This window comes from Nothoprocta perdicaria, unplaced genomic scaffold (genome assembly GCF_003342845.1).
Source record: "Nothoprocta perdicaria isolate Ctin4 unplaced genomic scaffold, notPer1 scaffold_236, whole genome shotgun sequence".
Classification (NCBI taxonomy): Eukaryota; Metazoa; Chordata; class Aves; order Tinamiformes; family Tinamidae; genus Nothoprocta; species Nothoprocta perdicaria.
The window spans coordinates 656,742-681,998 of record NW_020455462.1 but is presented as its reverse complement, the minus strand read 5'-3'; the positions used below and the strand labels follow the sequence as shown (position 1 = coordinate 681,998).

The following is a 25,257-nucleotide window of genomic DNA, read 5'->3' as shown; positions in this document are numbered from 1 at the left end:
AGCAGAGCTTATCATTTTATTGTTTTATTTGGGAGGGGGGAATGAAGTAGGGGCTGCTTTACTTGCAAAGGGGAAGGAAGACCCTGGAAAAATAAACATTTAGTGTGTGGTGCGCGCGCTGATGCCTCCAAGGCGCCCCCACCACCGGGCAAGCGGTCAATAGGTAACGAGAAACTGCCAGGCACCCAAATTTATAGCCCGGAGGGCCGGAAAGAGCAGGGCTCCCTCCACCCCCTCCCTATTGCTCCGCCGCCACCCCCCTCCTCCTCCCGTCTCCAGATCGCCGGGAAAAGGGGGAGTTGCAGAAGCCCTTCAGGCGTGGGATCCAAAATCCAGCCTTCCTCCCGCGCCTCCTCACCCTCCCGCCCCGCTGCTTCTCCTCCAGGAGAATTTTCCCTGCTCGCCGTCATTCGCGAGCAGCCTCCGCCGCGTGTCCCCCCCGCTTTCCCTCCCCGTTCCCATCCCCATCCCACCCGCCCGCCGGTGGGGCCGGGACCGGGACCGGGGCTGGGGTGATGAACCGGCTCGCCGGCCGCACCGCACCGCACCGCGCCGAGGCGGCCGCCGCGGGCGGCTCCGCAAAGTTTCCCTCGCAGCCCGATGCCCTTCCCAGGTGTAGAGGCAGAGCTAGGTAAGTGCGCTGCAGATGCCGGGGCCCATGTGGTTATTGCGATTATTTCGAGTGTTATCGCTATTATAAATATTTTAGCCTTAAGGAAAAAAAAAAAAAAAAAGAAAGGTAGTCCCCAGGGGTTAGCAGCTCACCCTGCGAGTCGCGCCTTTGCCGGCTGCAGGCTGCAAAGGGGGATATATGCTTTTAAGAGCACTCTCGGGCACCCCCTTCTCCAAAAAGAGGGGGAAGGCAGGGGGGACACGGAGCACCCAGGTGCCGTTGATGGACGGTGGCACCGGCTTGGAGCTGGGGGCATTTCTGTGCCCGGCAGAAGGTGTCTGTGTGCGCTGCAAGGCGGCAGACACCCCCGGAGCCTTTTGCCTCCAAACCCGCACCAAATCCATGCAGTTCGCGTAGCCTTGCCGGGAAGCAGGGGGAGAAGATCCCCCTTAGCCTCGGCACTTCATTGCCGGCGGCTCTTCCAGACCCCTCTCCCCCGGCGCAGGGCTGGATGACTCAGAAAAAAAAAGAGCAAGATCGAGGCTTTGGGGGCTTTTTCCCCCCCCTCCCTTATTTATTATTATGGCTATTATTTTGCTGGTGGGCAGCTGGGTGGGAGTAGCCTCCCTGCTTGTGCTTAACCCCCTCAGGTCTCAGCGCTGCTCTGGGGCAGCCATAGGGCAAAAAAAGGAGATAAAGGGGCTATAGGATGCGAGCCCCACGCCTTTAACCATGCCCCTGCTGTGCCTTTAGCAAGGGCTCGCTGGGCAGTTTGGCAGCGTTTCCTTRGGGAGTTGCAGAAAAGGGGGACTTTGTGAACTGGAATTGCTGTTATTTTGCAAGGCAACGTTCCCAGTATCCAGGGTTTCTGTTAGGGATAAGCAAGCCAGTGGGAAATACGTAGTGAGCAGCAAAGTAAATGTATGCCTGGCAGATGAACGTAATGTGCATGATGAGTGGGGAGGGTTACAGCATGGAAAACAGGTGCAGATCCTTACCGGAATGAAGGCCAGTGTGAGACAGAGCTGATAAAAACACACGTATATATGTATATACACAGGTATATATGTATATACACAGATATATGTGTGTATATGGATAGTGTAATTCAGACAGGCACGCAGCTGGCTAGCAAGTAGGACTGCAGAAAACACAGCAACTTATTTGCTAGAAAAATCCCCCATCTCACTTGACTTCAGCCACCCAAGGATGCTTGCAAAAAAAGGAAGAGCAAAGTCGCAACTCGCAAGCGGCTGCCTTTTCCATATAGACGTATAGGATATATGCCTATAGGCATAGGCAAATAGCCAGCATGGCCCTACGTGCATTCCTGGAAGTAAGGAATAACTTGGGTGCAACAACCCTTGCAGGCAGGTGCGGAGTTTGGGTTTTGCTGCCCAAAGGCAGCGCTGATGGTGCCGGGGAGTTRCTCGAGTTAAACATGTGAGTCCTCCTTACTGTGGGACCCAGATTGGGGATGAAAAGCCTGAATTTCTTTTTCTCGGCATCTGCGTGTAGCTGGAGAGCTGTAGCCTTAGGCACCGCTGCCTTGCCGCCTTTGCAGAAGCTCCTATAGATTGGTGCCTGCTGCTAAGTCTCCTCTCCACTCGTGTGCATAATTTCAGCGTGTGTTGGCGGGAGAGGGAACCATCCGCTGTGTTTTCGGGCAGCTGATGCCCCTGCAGCGAGGGGGAACCTCCCCCGCTGACATGGGGCTCACTTGAGCTGCTGCRCTGGGGGCTCCTGAGACTCTGCAAGCAAAAATATCGACTAGGAGAGAGGGAAAACAAGTAGCTGGGTGTTGTACGGAGCCAACTGCAGAAGGCACCGTCTGCTCACAACAACCCATGAATCCAACAGGGATTTAACTGCCTGGCCTTGTCCATTCCCATTTTTTTTTTCCCCCCCCATCGTTGCCCAAATGCCATAGCGGAGCGTTAATTGCTCCTCTGTCTCGCTGTTAGTGCCGGCATGTCTGGAAAGTTGTTTTTTAGTCATAGGAAAGGGCTGAGACTTCTCTGTCCTAAAGAAGGGCTCAGATTTAAGGGATTATTCAGCTTCATTTTGCACAGGCTTGGGGCATCTGGTGGTGAGCAGTCTAGAAAATTGAGACTGCTTGAGACTTCAGCGGAAAAATGCAATGTGTACCTAAAACAAAGCAAAAAATCTTTTTTTTTTTTTTTTCCTCTCTCTCTCTAAACTAAGGAGCCTCTGAAAATCTAAATGGAAAAATTTGGGAGATCACTCAATTTCTCCAGAATTTCCTTTTGGAAGAAAGGAGTGGTGGGAGGCACTAGAGGATGCTACCTGGAAGTATTGAGTGTTTGCTAGCTGTCATATGTGTCCACTGCCTCCCTTTCTCATTCCTCCCAGAAGTAGACATGGTTTTATTTTGTTTCTTTTTTCTCTTTTCCTCCTGAAATCTCTGTAATTGCCCAAAAGGCTTTTTGAGATTTTTGAATTTGACAAAAATACCTTTTCAAGAAAGTCTCATTAAAGAAAACCATCCTGTTAGAGTCTTGTAGCCAGTAATGTACAGATAATAATTATATGGGGAAGATATCTGACTCTTCTTCTCARTCCTTAACCATTGATAGATCCTTTTTAATTGCAACTGCATTCTCATCATAGCATCGTTTTCCAATCACTCAATACATCTGCTTTGGCATCATGGGCCCCAATCTTGCACAATTAAAGATGATCCCAGCATTACTATTAACTTCCTTGAGAGTAAGATCAATTTCCCAGCTAATAATTTGGAACCRAGATGAACTTTAATGTCCGAAAATCTGGGAGTGCCATGAAGTAGTTCGCTGCATACAGAGCAGTATGAGAGGAATGTATTGACTTGGAGAGCATTGAAATAGTAGAGAAATGAAGAATTTCATTTCTCRTCCTTCAGCTTATGTTGCTTTAGGTCCCCATAGTCTATCCTCAGTGATAAATCAACATGTTACATATATATAAAGTGCATTAAGAGAACTTCATCTTCCGAAGGGCTCCACTTTGCTGCAGGCGTTTGGTGTCTTCAGAATCAAGTCTGAAAACTAGTATCAATAATTTGGTTTCCCAGCTCTGAAATTAATTTCTGATAGATATCTCAGTAAATATACATCAATACACATATTTTGCATAGGTATGTGCACACCCGTGTACATGTTTATATGCATATACCCATATATATGCATACCCATGAATTCGTGGTGCTCTCTGCTAGGTCAAGGCTTGCAGTGTTTAGTTAGTGAAACCTCTCACTGGGACCCCGTATTTTGTCCTACCTATGGAAGGCTGTCAACCAGGTTCTATGCACTGTGAGCTAAGTGGGAATTATTAAATTGTGGTGGGTTGCCTCCTAATGAGGTGAGCTCCCCAGGCAGATTCCCTCACTGTAGAATATGAACAGCGATTAGAAAACTTTGCTYGTTGGCAGTAACGCCTTCACTGCCAGATCTACCAGCCCCTTGATTAACAAGGAGAGCACTTTCTGAGGTATTTATCACACAGTACCAGTAAARCGCTTACATATGGGGCTCTGGACTCTCAAGTCTCTATTACTCATGACTACAGAGGGCACAGAGCTGAGTTAGCTCTTTCAGGACTTACAAATCTCCTGGAAGTAACACAAACACCTGGCTAACCAGGTGAACCTGGGACCTCCTGGACATGGGTGACCCTCTCTAATGGTGACCCTACCTATAACGATGCACAGATGTTGCTACTTTGCCTAAACGAGCATGTGGAGATCAATCCTGTTGGCAGTTTGGAGATGAGGAATGTACCTTGTTGAGGGCCATCAGGTGGTGAGAGCCTCTTCTTCAGCCACTGCTCGTGTTGGACATGAATCTGACTCTTGTGGCTTAAAAAAACTGCAAGTTTGAATAAACTATTAAGTACCCGTCAAGCTATCTGGCAAGGTGCACTTATCAGATTGATTCCTATTAATTGAAGGAACAGTACGTTTGATAGGCATGGTTATTTATACAACAGCTTTATTTCTTCATATAGGTTTGTCTTGGCTAGGCTAAGTCTACCAAATTTTTCTTTTTCTCCTTTTTTAATTTTTCCAGGAAAAAAAAAAAAAGGAAAGCGAATGTAATGAAGAAATCCTATGTTCCTCATATCTAAAGAGACTTCATTAGTGGCAGATCTGTAATCTCTAATAAGAGATGTAGACCGTACACCGTTTATTCCAGGCTGAAAAGATACAAGCTGAAAGTTGAAAGATAAGACCAGTGTTTCAGCATTAACTCCGCACTTTTCTACTAAATCAAAATGTCTTTTTCTATCACTTGCACCAAGAAGTGGTGATAACTCTGCAATAGCGTGGCTTTAGACTATTACTTAGCTTGATTAAAACACTAGAAAGATTGTAAATTGTGAGGAGATTCTGAAGCCCAAATATTCTCTCCTTACAACATGACGTTCATAAGAAAGATACTTTTTAACAGTTCTGTTTTTCACATTTCTTTTTTCATTTTTTTCTTTTTCTTCAAAATCTTCTAAGTGACAAATCTGTTCATTTTATCTGAATGAAAACACTGTATTGCAATAATTTTTTAGGAAAAAGACTTTCAAGGAAGTTGGAATAGCTTTGGAGATACATTTATGTAGGACAGCAGACTGTCATTTTTATACATGACGTTATTTCTACAATCAAGCATTGGGCATTACATGTCCTGAGATGCAGTAAGGTCCAGGCCATCTTACTGAAGCTTGAATCTTTGCTCAATCATAAATCTCCTGCTCTCACACCTATAAAAAATCCACAGCAATAACGTGAATGTTTTAAGAGGATCTGGCCATTTCCCACCTACTAGTTMCAGGCTTAAAGTGTTGAGGCAAAGGGTCTTCTGCAAAGTCTACGCAGCAGTTTGTAGCAGAATAGATTCAGAACTGATTCTTTGGTCCTGCACAAGTCCCATTTTGTATTTTTTTTCACCTGTTAGCCTGAATGTACTTAGGTCCAGGAACTTTAAATGAGCTTTAACCATCTATTTGCACCAGCCAAGGAAATGATCCACAGTCTGTGAAATCAGCCTGTGAAATATGATGTGGACATTGTCCAAAAGATCAAAAGATATAATAGAAAAGCAACATCCCCCGCCAAAAATAATAAAAAAAGTCACCTTTCTATTAGATGTTGACATTAAATGCCAAAAGCTTATAAAATAATCTGTTTTTACTGCAATGAACCCAGAAATGTGACGCGCTTCTGAAGCCTTTGGAAGTGAGCAATCTGTCTTGATAACTCCAGAAAACACCCCTATTATGGGTATAGTTTGAAACAAGAGCAGAATTATGGATTAGCTTAGATAATATCTGAGGGGGTGGAAGTTAATGAAACTAGGCTGTCTGTGGGATTTTGTAAATATGTGCTCATTACGTGCAACTGAGCGCAGTGCTGCTTTGGCCCTCTTCCTAAAGCCCGAGCCCACCCACGCTCCATTATTTTTGCTCTTCATTACGTTAGGAACAATATTAGCACTTCAGCAGCTTCAAGGGAACTCTTGTTTTGTCTGAGACTGAGCCGATTTCCTCGGCTCTCTTTCCCTTCCTGAGCATTTGCTGCCTAATCTCCAGAATCAAGATGTTTAAGCAGCGAGATGATTCTTTAGCCGGGTGCTCCGTGAAGGGAATGAACATCATCAGCGCCTTCCTCCCTCTCCTTTTGCATTGTTTTTGTTATCACTTGGATTGAAAGACATTGACTGTCAGGCTCTGCAATACCCTGATGCTATGGATGGAAACYGTGCTTAGAGAAAAGCTAAGGGACTAAGTAGCAGTTCTGCAGTAAGATCTGAGCTGTAATTCCAGATTTTCTTCACATTTTTCTCTTTTCCCATTAAACTTCAGTCTCAGCAAACTCTCGGAGGATAAAATTTCTCCCCTACCCCTTCTGCCTTGATATGAGTCTATTGACCTTCAGGAGCAGCTATTTGGAAAACCTGGGACTGAAACAGTGGTGTGCGATGTGTGAAGAGCTGCTCCCTCCCATTTTAGATGGTGGCAGCCGAGCTAGCCCTAGGTTTTAAAACTAGCTCGAGTCTAGTGAGAGGGTAGGACTAAATGGGACAAGAGCTTTTGGTTATTCCGATGTGGTTTATGGCCAATTTGCACGTGTTTTAGCACACATGCCCTTTTCATGTGTATCTGATACCCCACTCCTAAGCTAGGCCCCAAATCTTCTAGCTGTCACTAACAACAATGGGTAAAAAGGAGGACTATTTATGCAATTCTTAATGAGTTCTTAGTGGTAGCATAATATATAACTTGGGGTGTACCCTTTGCAAACCCTCAGGAGCCACTTAATCCCCATGAGAACACATCCAACCACACAACTGTGGCAGAGAACACTGAGCAATTTGAAGTTGTGTTGACTTTTAAGTATGCCCATTAAGGTGAAATGCAAGATTCAAAATAACTTATTTATTTTCCCTCCTATAGAATAAGTCCCATTTTTTTTTTTCCAAATTTGTTCGTGCTGTTTCCGTTCTAACTCCCTGCATGGCATGAGATATTTTAACTTGCTCTTTTTGGACAGCTTGGAAGAGCCTTTAGAGAAATTTGTGCAAGGGGAGCAGGATTTCACATGCCTCCCAGTGCCTACTGCATTTACACAAAGGGATGTCACAAGCAGAGAAATGTAGGCAGGAAAGAATAAATTCGGGTGAATTCCGTCCTGTGTGAAGGAATAATCGCTTCAGGATCACTTAAATATCACATGAAGATCAACATGAAAAGATGTATGATATTCCACATAACCTTGTGAACTTGAAAAGATAAAGATCTCATAAAAGAAACTCTCTCCTTTATGTACCTACTCAGTTCACACGTTTGAGGTATCAAACGTGGTCGAGAAGAGCCCCCACTCCTGTTTTATACGAGTAAAAGTCAATCATGGCATGTTGGTGACAGACCTGGGATGGCATTAAGGGGACCTGTGGGAATTTATGCCTTTTGAGCTGGGCAACGAAGGAGAAATTGGGTCTTCTACATATATTAGGGCTTAAGACAAGTATAGCTGACAATTAGTGTGCACTTCTAGAGCTGAGGAGACTGGCAAAGCTGCACAGAGATGCAAAAATAAACACTTTAATACAGGTAATTAAAGACTGACAGAAGTGAATTTCTATGCAGACATTGTAAAATAACCCTTTTTTGGGGGAATTATAGATGTAATCCTGTCATCTGTGACCGTTGCATCTTGCATGGCAGATGGAACGGACAATGGCTGCAGGGTCAGGATGATGTGGACTCTCCTTTTTGCATGTGTATTTTTTTCTGTTTTTTGCTCCTCTTCTCTGAAAGCTGGGATAAGGAGCAAAAGTAGGATTGCATTTCCAAACAAAGTTCAGATCACTGCTTATTTGAAGTTTCATTTTTCATGAGTGTAGTTACATGGGGCTTATTCTGGTCTTGTCTGGAAGAGAAAGATGAAAGCTGAAACTTGGCGCTGGAGGAGGCCCTATCTAAAAAATATAGGAGAAAATGTGCTGATTGAAACCAGGGAAGACACCAGGTGCTCTTGTGACGGCCCCATATCCTTTTGAGCCCGGAGCATACAAACTCACTTAGGATGTCAGATATAAAGTTGTTTTCTCCCTTCAGATTTTCCAACATGTTTGCCTTATGTTCCAGCTGAGGACAGTGTAGGTCAGGGCTTAATGTGACTGGCTATGAATGGTAGAAAACAATCTAATCTGAAGCCTCTCAGTAAAAGTTGCCTTGACAAGTATATTTTGTCCACATCCTGCAAAGTGGCAGACACCGTGACCTGCAGGGCATCAGGTCTGGAGACAGGGAAGGCTCTCTCGAAGACTCCCCACAAAATCCTTATTCTGTTTCTTCCACCAACTCTCCTTATCACACAGGCATCAACCACTATCAACCAGCATCAAGGTTTGGCTGATTCAAGGCTACACAATCTCTTAATAAACATCTCTTCTTCTACAAAGGATAGAATAGACCCATTTTAGATACCTTTTGATGGCCTTCAGAAAGCCTAGCTCATTTTATACATCCTGATGCTTCCCTTTGAAGAAAAACTTCATGTTGGGGCTGAGAGCAGTGCCCAGGCCAATCGAGATGCTCTTGAACTCCCAACTCCTCCGTTATCCATAGTGGTCCCACCATGAGATCTCAGAGGGCTTTGTGGCTGTCTTGATTCTACTGAGCGCAAGAGCACTTGAAGGGCAAGTGTCTCCTTTTCACACTGTTAATGTGCCAAAAGTTACCTTTTTGGGTTTAAAAAAAAAAGCTCACTAATTCTAACAYAGTTCTTATGAATAGGTCTTGCTGTGCATTATAGAGGAAGACAACACTATTTTAATAACTATGCACAAATTGCTTTCTCTTATTTGTGTTAAAATACCTTTGCAAATATGATTCGGACTTACCTTCCCTGCTCTGAGTTTCCTTGCTTTCTGTCCAGCTAGATAAATTGTTGCTTCTTGCCATTGACTGAAAGATGAAGTTGCAGTTAATATTTCTGAGAATTCTGCATAATTGTTAGCAAATCCACAAATGACTCTGGTCCTCTTTTCCATGACATATGCAAAAATGCCCCCATGCACCCTAYGCTACGACTAGTACTCTACTTCGTATGAGTTAATGTTAATATAGACTCATATAAACTTCATATAAACTCATATAATTTCATATAAAGTTCATAAAAAGTTGATAATGTTGAAATCATTGAGACTTGTAAGTGAATGGAAGGATGGAGCTCCAAGAACGGTTTAAATAGTGGAACTTCAGCATTTAGAAGAGGAAGGGCTTAAGAGTTTTATTAAGAGTTTTTAATGTTAGCAAGTGGTATCTGGGTGAAATCTTTACAGATATCACTAAGTAATTTTGCTAGATACCTATACCTGGAGCTTATCCTCCAAGATAGCTCTTTAAAGATGCAGGGTGTTCATAGACCATTTCTCATTTGAGGAGCATCTCCTCTACTTGAAAAGCTACCATCCCTGTTCCTCAGCAGGTCTTCACTTATTTCTGAGTTCTCACGTGCCATTCGGAAAGCAGCAACTGCTCTACCACAAATTTAATTCAGGTTTCTTCCCTGGACTTCTGCGGCAACTCTTTTAGCTGCAACCTTAGTATCTTCCATTTGCTTGTAAMAATCCATGTAAAACATTCCCACATTTCCAGGGCATATGTATTCATTGGAGAATTCATCTGAGTATTTAAAATATAGAGAGATTTTTTCCCTGCCTAACTTTAGGAAGATTTCTTAGGCTGAGACTTTTTGTGTTATTTTTTTAATAGGGAATACACCCTTAAATCCCTTTGACAGATTAACAAAAAMTCTTGGCCTTGACCTTTTTATGCTTCATTTCCTTGTTTGTTAAACTGAAGAGAAGTTTACCTCCCAGGAGTGTTACGAGAATTAATGATATGCAGCCTGCAATGACTGGACCCTATACCCAGGTGGATAAGTATAACTTAGAAATGCACACATTATTTTACTCCCCCCTTATTTATCCCCCTAAGGACTATAGATATTTAAACTCTTTTGAAAAAAAAAAATAGATTTAGACCTACTTTAAAAAAGGAGCTTATTTTCTTCTGAATCCTCACAGTTTTTTCAGAGCTCTTTTGCCAGCCCTTGATTTATGACGTGCCATGAGGTGTAGCACTAAGGCAAGTGTAGCGCAGGGCTCTTCGTTACTCCTCCTCAAGCATGTGCTTGGTCTGGAAGACACCRCATGCACAAAGTCATTCATTTTCTAATCCTCCTATACTATCGTTTTTAGATGCAAAAGGGCTCAATTAGTCATCATTATATTTTAATGGCCTGAAACACTTCAGTGTTAATAAGTACCCAAATGAGTAAACTCCTATTTAAATTCTCGTAGTTTAAATCGTTACATGATTTTTTTTTTTTTTTTTTTGAAGTTGATGTAGGAAACTTAAGGACATATGTTTTACCTTCTACTTTTTCAGTAGGTGTAAAATTTATCATTACCATTTTGCCCTTTGTAGCTGCACATACTGTAAGGAAATTATGGCCAGGGACTTACTATGAGGATGGAGGAGGATGAGTTTGCTCTGTAGTGTATTTTTCCAAAGATACTAGACAGAGGGTAGGAAGAAAGACAGAAATATTCATGGATTTTAACTCTGATGTGATGCAAAAGGCAGTTGGGAAGTCACCTCCGTCACTTCTTCACTCACACTGAGTTAACTCCTAACAAGAAAAGGCAACATCATTATTGCAATTTTTTTTTTTTTTTTTTTTGAGACTGGGAGGGAACAGAGTTGCTTTTCAGTTTTGGTTCAGATCCCTGCATGAGTGCTCATAGGGTGTCAGGGGGGTTGCACCACAACATAACCTTATGTACATACATTTCAGTCTGCAAAAGAGAAAAATCGCTGGTCTAGGGGGAAAACATAGAAACCTCATACACGATCAGTTGAACAGCTGGCTTTTTTTTTTTTTTTCATGGAAAAGTTTGCATGAGATAATAGGTAGAAATCTAAGAACTTGTTGTTATARACTCCTGAGGTCTCGTTTCTGAAGGATTCATAAAATTGATGCAAACTATGTTCTATATTGATCAGCTGCCACCACCACAACTCAGTACTTTGGCCTATGTGCAACAGGGAATAGATGAATAATCTTTTTTTTTTTTTTTCCAGTGAGATTACTTACATGTATATTATTATATAGTATGTATAACATGTATATAATGTCAATGTTGGCACTTGTGCCTAAAAAGAAAACACGTTTTGGTTACTTCTCTGACTGTATAGATGGGTTATTCCATCTTCAGGCTGGCTGGTTCATAGCAACTTCTATTTTCCACTGGAGATGTTCACCTTCCTGCAGCTAATATGTTTACCCTCTATAGCAAGACTCTTGAGACTATTAATATCCAAAATATATGTATAGTGCATACTTATTCAGCTAACATATTTACATTATAATGGGGTGATTGTACTGAGTGTGCAGGTATAGCACTGTTGTATTTGAAGCATACTGCAATTAGAATATACTTAAAAATTAAATTACTGACAGCAAAAAAAAAAAGTCCTGCCAAGTTGCAAAAAAAYCTGCGTAGCAATATTGTAAAAATGTCATGATGAGTGCTGTTTTATTTGAATGTGAATTAAAACAATGTATCTTTTTTTTTTCTTGTAAATTCAACTAATGAAAGCCCTCCAATTCCTACAGCTTGATGAATTCCATGTTGTTTTGCTTTACATTTAAAATTAGAACTGGTTGTTTTATACATTTAGGGATGTAAGTGACATTTGATATTCTGGTATTTCTGAGAACTTCATGCTCTTGAATATCTGAAAAAAAAATGAAATAAAAGCATAATAGGCCATGGGATCACAATCTCATCTCACAGATGTGGAACTGAGGTGTAGGCAGAAACCACGACTTGTCTTCACTGTATTCCCAAGTAATGCTACGATTCACATTGGGTTTTTAATCCCAACAACCCCATCGTTTTGATCGGGACAGTGTTTCTAKGCTGACCTGCTTGGCTGGATTCATTAATCCAAAGCCAGTGGTACTYAACACTGCAGCAGCTGGAGCTCCAGGAGCTCGTGGAGCTCAACATGATGGGTGACTGGTTCCATTGAGCTGTGCAGTCGCTCCTTGTCCMGCCATGCTAGTTTGAACTAAATAATTTGGGTCCATTAATGGAGCTCTCAGTGAAGACAAGTCACCAAGAGACTTTCCTAATGACAAAACAGGAAAAAAAACCAATCCGTCTTTTCTGCATCTCCCCTATTTCCTCCTCAGCTGCTAAGAGCTTGTGYGTTGACCTTGGCAAGTTATTTTGCACTGGCACAAGCAGGTGGCTACKCTTCCCCGGCCTATTTTTCATAAATGGTCAACATTCTAGAAAAATAGAATAAAATAAAATAAAAARGAAAAACAAGCAACGCCTCCCCTAACAATTTTTGAAGGTTTCCCGTCAACAGTAAATATTATCACTGCTGATGTTAATGAAGACATTAGTCTCACAGCATTGGAAGTACTGGAACATCCCACTGTTAAGTAGCCTAGCGGGGTTTATGCTAATGCAAAATGTAATAAAGTGGCGGCCCCTATCTCTTGAAGCTGAAAGAAAGGAAACGTGTTTCTACTTCCAAGGGATGCCTAGTGTGTGCTTATCTAATTGACTGTGTATTTTGTCTAGGTGTTGAGGGAAAGCTAAGAGAATGAAGGCTCTAAGTCCCCAGTGGAAGCATGATATGGCGATGCAGCGCTGGTGCTGAATTGTCCTCTCTGATGGCTCTATGGGAGTGGATAGCCCTGAGTCTTCATTGCTGGGTTTTAGCGGTTGCTGCTGTTTCGGATCAGCATGCCACAAGCCCCTTCGACTGGCTCCTCTCTGATAAGGGACCCTTCCATCGCTCACAGGAATACACAGATTTTGTGGACAGAAGTCGACAGGGATTTAGCACAAGATACAAGATTTACAGGTATGAAGCAAAGGGAAAGCCATCGCAGAGGTACCGTCTGTAGCTGCTGTAAATGAATTTCCTTGAGGGAAGGTTTCAGCTGTGGGGACAAAATCCAGAGATGCAAAACTCACGGCTGAAACACTTGCAAGGCGGCGCGTGCACGGTGTACTGTGGAAATGCCTGCTTATGATGTTTCTCTTTTGTTTGCAGCAATTTGGGTAATTGCTTCTGTTGCTTTGGAAAGCACTCCCCTCATTGTCTAACTCTAGTCTGCTTGAGTGGCAGACCCAAAAATGCCCGGAGGTGTCCAATGCAAGTCCCTTTTGGCTTGCAGAAGGATATTGCAGGACACCAGGGAGATCACTGAGATGCAAACAGTGACATTAAGAACAAATTTGTGGTTCTATGGGGCAAGCGTTGTGTGAATAAAGGTGTTTCCAAAGCGATGCAGAAGATCTCCCATGGGTTTGTGCCAGTGTTTTAAGAAGTCATGTTCTCTACCCTGAGAGGTTGAGCTCTAAGATCAATGGATAAGTTCAACAGAAGCTGCTCGGTGCTTCTTCCATCAGCAAATTTGGCTGTAGGTGGGCTTTATTGGGCTTTATTCAGATTAAATGGGGGGAGAGGGGAGGGAAGGACAAAAAAAAAAAAGTGGTGGATTTGAAAATTATAGGGTTGCTTGTGAATTTGTGCCTGGGGTTGAATTGCTTTTGTGATGCATGTGTGGCCTGTCCATGTCCCTTCCTTCGAGGAAGCGCTGGAGATGTATCTCCTGAATCATTTGCAAGAGGTGTAATTAGCATCTCATAGATGTGGGAATGGAAATGAGAGTTCAGTGTAAATACACTGAGCTAATGGCAAATAGAGGGAGGGAGYGAGATGAAGGCGTGTGAGATATTAAGGACAAAAAGGCAAATCTATGTGCAGGGGGACTTTCTCACCTCTCATTGTTCCAGATCTTTTTTGGCAGCCAAGAGAAAGAGGCTGCAGCAGTGCAATGCTGACAGATTGCTAACTCCCCTAATAACTCTCCAGCCTACGAACGTGAACCGTTTCGGTATGGAAGGACACACACTGGTTTCATTTAAACCCATGAAACCGTCCGTGCAAATTTCATACCTACATTAAATGATTATCCCCAGCTCTGCAGAAAAGGGGAAGAGGGAAATATGGCTATATGTATTTTAGTACTCTTTAATTCAATGTCTGGTGGCCTGTGATAGATCTCCTCAGTCCACACAGGTTTTGTTTTGATTTTTTATTTTCAACTTTTAAAGACATCATTTTCCTTTCCTGAATGCATGCAGCAGAGGGCACTCTGTTGCAGGTCAATTTTGCAGTGGGCTCCCTCGCCATATAAAGAGGAATTAAAARCATTTTTGAAAATCAGGGGCGATTTGGAAATATGCTTGATGAAGTGGCTTGTCTTAACAGAACAGCATTGCCCAATATTTACTGCATTTTAAAAGCCAGCTGTCAGGACCAATAATGTAAAGCCAATAATGTGGAGACTGAGACAGCATATTTTATTCCTATTATTCTGTATTAGTCAACACCGAATCAAAATTATCTTGCTAACAAATGAAAGATGGAATTGTATTTCATCTCAGTGCTTTCAATCATGTCTTTGAAAATTTTGCTTCTCTGAGCCATCATTACAGAAACACCGTTAACTTTTATAGATCTGTAATGATATCTCCACTATTTACCTGTGTTTGTGCACAGGTTTAAAGGGAGTTTAATTTACAGCATCCCACAGAGAGCACATTGCTGCTGTTTATTTCCATCTTCTGTCTATTCCCTCCATGACATGAGCTGGGAAGCCAGAAGAGCTACACAGATCAGTAGGAAAACTGCATTTTTTTTTGATTTAGTCACCCCACTGCAAACCTTGCTGCAAAGCCTCCTTATAAAATATGGTCCCATTAGCAAGCAAGCGCAGAGCACGGTGACCTTGTTGCGAAGCACACAGAGCCAATTTAATCCCTGTGGCTCCTCTGTGAGTTTTCCCGAGCTGAGGAGCCTGGAGCCTAATTGGCCCATCATTCCCTCTCCGATCTCTCAGCTAAGGAAGGAGATCCCCCGGGGATGTTTGCAGCTCTGGTTCTTGTGGGTTGCTGTGGAAGGAGATGAAAGAGAGGGATGTGCTGATCTCCCTTGGCTCAGCAGAATTGGGAGCAAGTGGTGCCAACTGGACCTTCCTCTTCTCTCCATCCCTTAAAGACCGTTCGGGGAAAAAAAAAAAAAAAAGAAGGTATTTTAAGAGCAAAGAAGAAGAGAGGTCATCTCTCTTCGTTTTGTCATCAACACAAGACCAAAATCCATGAGGAGTAAAAAGGAGAGGATTGGAATAGGCGGCAGCTCCCTTCCTGTGCTTCAAGAACAGTGTCTGGAGCAGCAGCTGGGACTTGGTGTTCCCCAGTCTCATGGATAAAATGAGCTCAGGAAAAATATCTGAAAGCCAGTAGTGAGCTATATATACAGCACGTAGTGTTTTAAAATATGYTGTTCATGGAATCTATTTTTCCTTCTGGAGGAGAGCTCAGCAAGAGGAGGCTGCTGTTTAATTTCAGTTTTCCGACACTGGAACAATTACACAGTGACTAGAATGATGTTTTCATTCCTATTATTATTATTTCCCCCCCTCCTGGCAACCTCAGGAAAGGCAGTAATAATATAGGAAAAAAAAAGTCTCAGTTGACTCATTAAGTCCCCCAAATATTTCTTTCAAGGTAGCATTTTTTGTTATAATGAAGATTTTGTTAAAAACACAGCGAAGACTTATTCTCTTGCTTTTTCTTAAGTCATTTATATTTATATAAACACCACAGTGCTAGAGATGGAGGTCTTCATCCTGCAACCCTGTTTGCCATTGCTCCACGTGGGTTCAAGGTCACGTGCTGCAGCCCCATCAGAAATGCAAAAATAATTAAAATTGAGGCAAAAGGATAGAGAGATGGAACAGCAGATAACAAGGTTTTACTGTGCTGGCTGTTAAAACCCTGGCTACTTGAAAATTGATGGAAACATGGTCATTACCTGTCAGCTCCCKCCTAAAACAGTGCTGTGCTCCTTGCGTTAGTCCTGTCATTTACATGGTAGGGGACAGACCAATTCCAGCCTTTAGTTTCTCCTAATCATATGTGGCAGATAAGACGATGAGATGAGCGATACGGCCGACCTCCACGGCGCCCCGCTACCTTAATTCTTTTCCTGTTATTAAATTACAAAACCTGCTTATGTTTTAAATGGATAGAGCCCAACTTTTAGACTGAAGGATGTGAAAAATAAGATCTGTCACTGTGCAGTCTCCATGCTGGCATTTCTGTTTTTCACCTAAATAACTTTTCCACCTAACTTTTGGCTCATGAAGCCAAAAKAAGACCACTGTTCTGCATGCACCCTGTCTAACCAGTACAAACAAGTGTCCCTTTGGCCATGAATTTGTTATAAATTGCAGTGACAAAGCCAAAGGTTGGCACTSAGAGAGTTCAGTTAATGCCTGAGCCCAGTTTCCTATGGAAGGTCTTAACCTAAGCGTGAGAGTAAGTTTTTAAAGGTAAAGTTACACTTTGACTTATCTCCCTCCCTAGCTTTCAAACTGTGAAACTCCTGTGGGAGAAAAAGAGCTGATGGATGAAATATRGAGTAGAGTGAGAAAAAAGATCCTTTGTCACCCATTTTTTTGACCTACACAATAAAGACCAATTATGGCACTGAATCAACCTGATCCTACCGAGTGTTCAACTCCTCAAGCAGAGCAGCTTTGAATATGAAGGAATAAGGCTGGAAGAGACTTRTATCTCTTCACTAGCATTTTTATGAGGTGTCATATTAAGTAAATTAAGCAATTAAGTAAAGCTGATGTAATCAGTGTTGGGAATGAGGGGTTTGTTACGCAGCAGTGTGGTATTCCCTATAATTCTTCATAGGAAATATCCTCCTGCAAGGTCTACCAGAGGTTTTAGTGGCATTCCTTGCCACTAGTCTGCAAGGAAGAGTGTCAGGAGAACACTTGGATGGCTGCTGAAAACCTCCAAATGGGTGGCAATGTGCAGTTTAGGTTTTTATGGAAAACGGCTGCTGCATTTAATAAGGGCAAATATTTTGGCAGGGAAATCCAAGTTTATTATTTGCTGCTCAGTACCCTGTGGGAGCTCTGTACCACTTGTATAAATCAGTCGCAAAGGCATTTAAATCCGAGCAGAATGAGATTGTACGATACTAGGCTGGAAAGAGGGATTGAGAAAGTAGGCGAAGAACCTCTTTCTATCAGAAAATGTAATTTCTTTAGAGATAGGGAAGGTTTTATGCCATCAAATAAGGTCCTGAGAAAACCTCATTAGGACTCCTATATACCTTTGCCCAAACAAAATGATTTGAAACCCAAAGCTGGGGTGTAATATTAGGCTAAGGAAGAGTCTAGCATTTTCTTGTAAGACAGAAGTTTGTCATGTTCAGCCTAAAAGGAAAAGAGAGAGCTGAAAGAGGATAGACTTTTGGTCAATATATAGATATATATCACAGAGTGGGAAGAATTATTTTACTCAAAAGCCCTAATTGGTGTTAATGGGCTGGTCATGGATGGTTCCTAAACATCACAGTAAAATAGTTCTGGGAGAAGCAAAATTACCAAATCTTGCATAATGACATTGGGAAAAGGAATAAGAGGTGGTATTCCTGAAATGGAGCTAGATTTTAGTARCAGCTGAAGTCTCTTGGAGGTAAGTGTTCCTAATTAATGTTGAGTACTAGTCTGCAAAAGGGAAAACAAATGCAGCACTTAAAAACCTGAGCATCTCTGTGCAGCAATATAAGAATGACTTTAAAGAGCATGCCTTCAGAAGCAGCTTTAGGAGGAGCTGTGTGTGTTTGTGAGCCATGCAAAGCAAGGAATTAGGAAATAATGCTGTGAACCTAAAAGTTTTTGTGTGTTAAGCCATGTTGGGTTCCTCTCATATATTCTGTGTCTCTTCTGAAGCCCGCAATTGAAATAAGGCAAAGCGAGCAAGACTGAAGGTTCTCCAGTAGACAACTAATATTTTTTATCAAAGAAGTCAGAAAGGCCAGAAGTCAAATAGGGCCAAAACACAAACCCAATATGTTTTCCTTCCATATCCACATAGTCAGCAGCCATGAGACTTCTTGCCACATGCATGTTCCTGACAGAGAACATGAAAAATTCAGGGGGGTTGGTTGTGGATGTGCACATTCTCGTGCCCTGATTTCACTCTTCATCCACTTGTGCAGTCTCTAGAGGGGAATGAATTCTCCTTTTGCTCCTACTGGGGTTGCTTTGAACTGGCCATTGAGGAATTTTAGGAAGCTAAGAGAGATTAAGGCAATATCTGCCATAGTTTCATGCAAAGCAAGCGTTTGGGAAAATGGAGAATTGTAAAGGGATTTCTGCTGTCATCCCTTTCAAACTCCAGAAAAAATATAGCACAGCCCTCCTTAGCGTTGTACGCATCGTGTTCTTGAAACCATTATCATTGAGATTTATAGGAAGAGCCCATTGATAGGAAAAACATCAAAGGTGCTGTCTTTAAAAATGAGGCCATTTTTTTGAAGTCCAGGTAGGAGCTCGTTGTCAGCCTCCATGCATTTCCATGCGCCCTTTCCTTGATGCCAAATGCAAGCCTTGCAAAAGTCAGGAGAGGCAGTGACAGGAGGAACACACCAGGATTCATCAGAGAAAGCAATGAGACAAACGACTGTGGTAGAAGCCGAGGGAGGACATGGGTTGTACTCAGCAACCCGTAACTCCAACAAGCGACAGCATGAGGTCGCCTCCAAGAGCTCTGCACACTGGGCAGCTGTTGCCTTTGCCTCTGTGGAGCCTTTCCTTTCTTGCACGTTGCGTTGCGTGTGCGTGGGCGCTGAGAACAGAGATAAATGCACTGAAGAGCAAACAAGTTTATCTCCGCAATTGCCATATCAGTAGGGAATAAAGAGCCGGAAAAGCCCCATCTGCCTTTCCCAGAGATTCACTGCAGCCGTAAATTGCTTCAGGCCTTCATCGTAGTCGCTCGGCTTGCTTTGGGGAATTTTCCATTCAACGTGCTGGATAAAAGGTGCTGTAATCAGATAGATTATCATTCTCTGAAGGTTTACACGGGTCTAGCCTGCTGAATGCGCCAAGTCCTCGTTTTAAATCCAGGAGCTCGTAGATCCAGGAGCAGAGAAGTGCAGGTCAAAGAGAGTTTTTGGCATTGTGGGGTGATAGGCTTCCACCAAAAACACACAGGATTGGATTTGTCCAGGGCTGTGACCCCATTGTGACAGGCAGGGACACCAAACAGAAAAGGCACTGATATCATTTTTGAGGAATCAAACTGCAGCACTTTGTCGTACTTGAAGAATCCCTAAAGAAAAGCATATAGTTGGTGTGAAGAAAAGCATATAGATATATAGAATATCACTTATTTCTTAAGAATGTCTGAATGTCTAATATAACATTGTTCATCTCTCTCCCTTGGGCTAGGTAGTTGTGGCCAGTAAAGACATGACATGAATTAAATATCAGCCTTTGGTAAAACTACTTGTATGAACATATACTTGAGAAAAATAAAGGCTTTAAATAGCCATCTTTCCAGTTTTAGGGATATTTGGACAGTGTTTCCCACCAGCATCTGATTTCTAATGCTTTGTTTCAAATGCACATCTCTCTCTCTCTTAAGAAAGTGTTTCGATTTTAAATGTAGGGCCTAAATAGACACCAACCAGAAGCTTTACTCTTAGCAATTGCCATTATCAAAGTTATACCCCGATTAGTTTCTTGACGTGTTTATTCACGGGGATTTTGCTGGATGAGCATTAAACCATGGGGCATCGAAAGGGAAGTAGGGATGCAGGTAGGGTGTCTCAGCTAGATGAACAAGTGTCGGTGCTGGATCGGGTACTAGGGAATGATGTTGGCTGGGCCAACCTGATGAGAAGCGTCCCCAGGAGTCAGTTTGCTTGACAAGAACAGAAGTGTGTTTCAGCTTGGCAAAGCAGCAGTGTATTAATGCCAAGGTTGCCTTCTGTGTGTATTTATATACGTATATATATGTCTATAAAATACCCTGCAAGAGTCTATGTTTTGACAATCTCTCCTTGTATTTCCTCTTATTCATCTGCTGTATTTAATTGAAGGTCCCAAGGAGGCTTAAATGGGGAGGGGGAGAGTGGATCTTATATTTATGCAGAGGTTGCCAACATCCATTTCCTGAATACACCCRCTTTACAGAATCTAATATTTTAAAGGTAATTGTTAGCTCAAAATCCCCACTGATCCGTCCCCCAGAGCAAAGTACATCTGTTTAGCAGCTGTGACGTATCATTGTCTCAGGTGGTAAGTTCATAAATCCTTTAAGTTGCCCTAAAAAATTAAGATAATAGAAGCAGCAACTTAATGGTTCCATGCAATCACCGAGGTAGTATAAAAGCTGTTTAACACTAATAATAGATTCGTTCTCTAGTCAGCAGGATGGTCTGCCAGGACCTTGGGAATAAAATCAGGTCATTATCATTAATTCTTTGCAGATCTTGGGTTAGTTGGGACTTTGTTCTTTCATTTGCCTTTCTGTTCCGTTTTTGTATGAATAAGCAGCTAGGACAATCCCTGGTAGTCATGATGTAGAGGAGCTCTAACAGTGAGCACCTTCAGCAAGAGGCATTACAATTACAGAGATTTATCTTGGTCACTGAAAAAAAAAAAAGAATATAAAGGGTTTTATTACTTGAATCCATTTCTCTATACTATAATTTTAACACCTTTATTGTTATTATTCATTGTTGCTGCTAGGCCAGTAGTCCTCTCCAGAGAAGCAAAACTTTTCTGCGTTTTATTTAATTATATTAATTATATTATATATAAAAATAACATTAAATAATATTGTTTAATAAAACTGAGCTGCACTTTATGCATGTCAGTGGCACATTAGATCTTGTGTGGAGAAAATAACTGAATAGCACAGAGATCTTCTCTATATGTTTGTGTTGACATCAACACAGGTCTGAAGGTATGATTCTTTGCATACCAAGGCATTCCTCGCTTTCCAATAAAGCAGGATGACTGATGCCCAACAGCTCACTTTAGGATTTTTTTTATTTCTTTCTCCTATCGTTGGCTTAAGGGCACAGCTGATAGCCCAGAATCCAAGTTGTGGCTGTTGTCTCGCTCTGATTGACGTTGCAGGTTTTGCTAATCATTATCCTGGCTGTGAAATTTTATGGTGTAGCTGTAGACTCCTTCCAATGGAGACCTTGGGGAAGAAGAAGAGCACTTTGAAGTAATGCCTCACAACTTGGTTCTCCCCAGGATCCCAACCTGATTGTTGTCGATCATAGTGTTCTTGAGGTCATTAGTGGCTCCGTATCTCAATTCATCTTCTGATGCRCTCCATTTCTACTTTATTTCTATAGTTTTGAGAAGAAAAGCTGTTTTTACTGACCAGRTAATTTGATATATATGTATGTACATATATACCTACACACACAGCTTGGGAAAACTGCACAAAGCCCATTGGCAATTTAGAAGTTGTATATGCAGGTCTCACATGCAGAGCAGAGATAGTATCTGGCTTTAAGTAATGAATATTGATTTATCAAGGGAACAGCAAATACACAAGTTTTCATTTGCAGGAGCAGCATAATTTAAAATCAAAAGCATAACCCATATTCTAGCAAGTACTTGGAAGGATCATTAGAATCTCTGACCTGAGGAAATATAATTGATACCTTTAATATAAATATAGGAAAGATAGCAAATAGTATTTTTTTAAATGATACCCTAACTTTTGGTAATAGAATTGGACATTTTGTTACAGCAACAGTCAACTTTGCCTRTGGATAAATATGTTATTTTAGCAGAAAGTAAACAGAGGCAACATTTTTTTTATCCTATTATACATAACTGTTTTCCTTAAACTATATCTCTGGCCATTTAGATAAACACAGGCTATAGATCATAGTAAATAAATAAACACAAAATTTTACACAGCATAGTAACCAATTTGATAACCAACATTGACAAAAATAATATATTTCTCTCCCCACACACACATTTCACTTAAGTATCCAAAATAAATATAACTTAGTAATTTCAAGAATCTCCAAAATTCATTTTTATCGAAAGACCTGTAACAAGGTCTTGTGTTACAGTGAACTAACCGATCTTTGGCATTTTTCTTTTATGTGACATTTAATGATGCTTGTGGCAGTGGGCTATGGAACTTCATAAATTAGAATGAATGGAAGATGTGCAGCATGTAGTGCTTTTTCAGTTTTTAGTTTCTAGAATCCTGACATTTGCAATGACTTATTCTGTTAATAATAATAGTAATAGTAATGGTGGGACAGTGAATGTGTGCACGCATGCATGTGTGTTTGTATGGCGGGATAAATGTGAATGTATTGTTTTATTACTTGACATCTTACCCGAGCAAGTTGTAAGGAGAATACTGTTTATTAGGAAAATATWAAATATCAGTTATTTCATACTCCTTTTAAAACATTACGTAATCTCTCTTTGGGTCCTAATTTGCTAAAGTACAGCTTTCCTTCTCATAGACCTTAARAAATGAATCTTCTTGTTTTTGGGTTTGCTGGTGGTGGAGAAAAATCTGAAAGAATTTTTCTTCATGGGTTTTCACCTCTGAAACGTGCTTTTCTTTTGGATAAACAGGTTTCTCATTTGGTTATCTTTGAAGGTCCATCTGTTTATTTAGTATTTTGCCTGGAGTAGTGACTATGTCTATTTTTACTGCTGTATCCTTGGCCTGGACAAGAGCAAACATGTGCTYGTAGTGACTTTGAGGCACTGTGCAACATGGGTGGGAGTGACCTTGGTACCAAAAGCAAAAAAAAAGTGAAATTAATTCTGTCCCTTGACATTCAGCCATTCTCTTATGAAAATAAAACAAAAAATAACTTAGTCTTTTTTTTTTATTTTTTGACTGTGATAGTAGTGTGCAGGCTCAGGCTATATAGTTGATATTGATAACTTAAAAAGGAGATGTAACCTGAGCACTATGTTGTAATTTGAAGAAGTGCTTAAAAACCTCTGCAAACTAGGAAAATAAATCAAAATAAAAAGAAGATAGTATTGAAAAATATGGAATCATTTTTCTTCCTCTTGCTTCTRCAGTAGAAGTATTGAATTTAGCTTTGAAGTATGTCTACTTTTTTTTTTAAAAAAGCCTTGTATATAACTAGTCTGTATTTATTGGCAGTCACATTCATTTCACTCTTTTTCTCCTCTCTCAGCAGTTAAAACATAGCATGAGATTTCCTCACCAGTGTGGATTTGCATAACATTGTAGGTAGCAATTAAACAATTTTCGTTTGGGATATATGGTAACATGAAAGGAAAATTTGGAAGCTTCTCCACAACACAAACCAAAGTCTCGTGACTTCAGTTTCTAATTCTGTTTGAATCATTGGAGATTCCCATCTATGGCTGACAGTATATGAGGCAATGCTCATCTCTCTCTAAGAAGTAGTAGTTCTGTCACAGTAATTGGAACAAAAAGTAGAAAAAGGTCAAATTTAGTTAAGTAAACTAAGTAGCTATGTGTCAAAATTCAGCCAGGAAAAACAGAGAGGGAGAAGGGAATAGAAGGAGCTTTGCCTCCATTTGCACATCATCATTTTTCAGACTACAACTGTGTCTGAGTGGATTTGTGGCCAGTAGCTGTGTCTGAAAATAGCATGTACCAGGCACAAGGTGGTTTTAACCTTGCGAGATCTGCATTTGTGACTGGTGAAAAAAAAAAAAAAAAAAAAAAAAAAGCCTGTTATTTTTTTTCTGTTCTGCTGTAAGATCATCTTGAAACATGCTAACAAAAGAAAACAATTTCTCAAGGGCCTGGTCTCGCAAACGCATAATGTCCCTCAAAGCTAGAAAAGATGGGGAAATGAAGGTAACAACCCTAGGTGTAGCAAAGCTACCGGAGAAATTGCCTGCTAGCCCTGCATGTTGCATGCAAGAGGGAAGTGGCTCGCTCCGAAAAGGAAGCCTGACCACCACAGGGGTGCTAGAAGGGATGAATTTGTCTCAAAACATGGGAACAGCCCTGAAGTGATTTATGGTTTGTGATCTTCTGAAATCTGTTGTGTCGCATTGAGGTTAGGGCATTCAGAAAGCACACCTACCACCTACACCTACCACCACAATACAACTCTATAACTTCAGTTTAGAGGAAACAAGGTGAAATCCCATCTAGAATGAGTCTAAGTAAAAAAGGGCATCCTGATGTCTTCATTCTTGACCAATGAAGGTCATTAGTGTCACTGACTTCCATGAAGATATAGTAGTTTCCTTGGGGGAGATTTGGGGCTAGGAATACAGGAGGTCAAGTGGACTCCTAAACTGAAACCTAAAAGGTGGTGCAAGCTGACTCTGCTTGGCCAAATCTATAACAGGGAATGATCACCTCCCATCTCCAAAGTCCTGCTTTTGTGGTTTCTATTCTTCTGAAGTATACCTAGACATCTGAGAGCCAAAAGCTGCAGACACATTACACCTACATAGCTTATATAGTTGGTATAACAGTAGCGCRCTTGCTCTGGAGGCTCTAGGTAGCCTTGTTTAGGAGTAGGGAAGGATTAACTCTGTGATAGTTGCTTGCTTCTGACTTTTTTTGGATTCTGGGGCACTTGTACTCTCATAATGCCAGGTTTTAGCAGTGTGATCTGTACTGTTTGCACACAGTTCTCATGATTTTAGGTGTTTTGTTATTTGAAGGCTCTTTTGTACCTAAATAAAGAAAATGATTTAGGGTTCTTTGTGGGTTTTTTTGGTTTGTTTTTTGTTTTTTGTTTTGGAGATTGCCCAGTGACCTATAGTGTGTGAAGATTTCTAGCAGCACTAGAACTACTTCATTGCAGTAGATCAGAAAATACAGAGTGGAGGCAAATATAGTGAGAACAACTTTATGTTTGGTAAAGTTATTTAAGTTCAGTGGGCTGGACTTTGCAGCCCCATATCCATATTTGGCTATTTTCACGCGGCAAGATATCACTGTGACATCTAGTATTGCTTTTAGCATGTATCACCTTCACTGTGGTATTTGTTCTCATCAGGATCAATGCAAGAGTAAATGCTAGAAGTTGGGTGATTTTCGCTGCTCAGGCCATCAGACAACGTGAACAGTTTTCTTTTTRGACCTTAAGGTTGTTAATCAATACACCGCTCTCCACCTTATAATTTCATCAACTATGTCACCGAG

The 25,257-nt window shown here is 41.3% G+C and overlaps 1 protein-coding gene across 1 annotated transcript in view; it reads left to right on the top strand.

The window, feature by feature from the left end:
- Positions 1-12,790: 12,790 nt before the first annotated feature.
- Positions 12,791-25,257, top strand: part of BRINP3 (BMP/retinoic acid inducible neural specific 3) — a 139,133-nt gene continuing 126,666 nt past the window's right edge. The window contains exon 1 of the mRNA XM_026039665.1: positions 12,791-13,060. Within this exon, the coding sequence (XP_025895450.1) occupies positions 12,825-13,060 (236 nt within the window). The 5' untranslated portion in view covers positions 12,791-12,824. The remainder of the gene's footprint in view (positions 13,061-25,257) is intronic.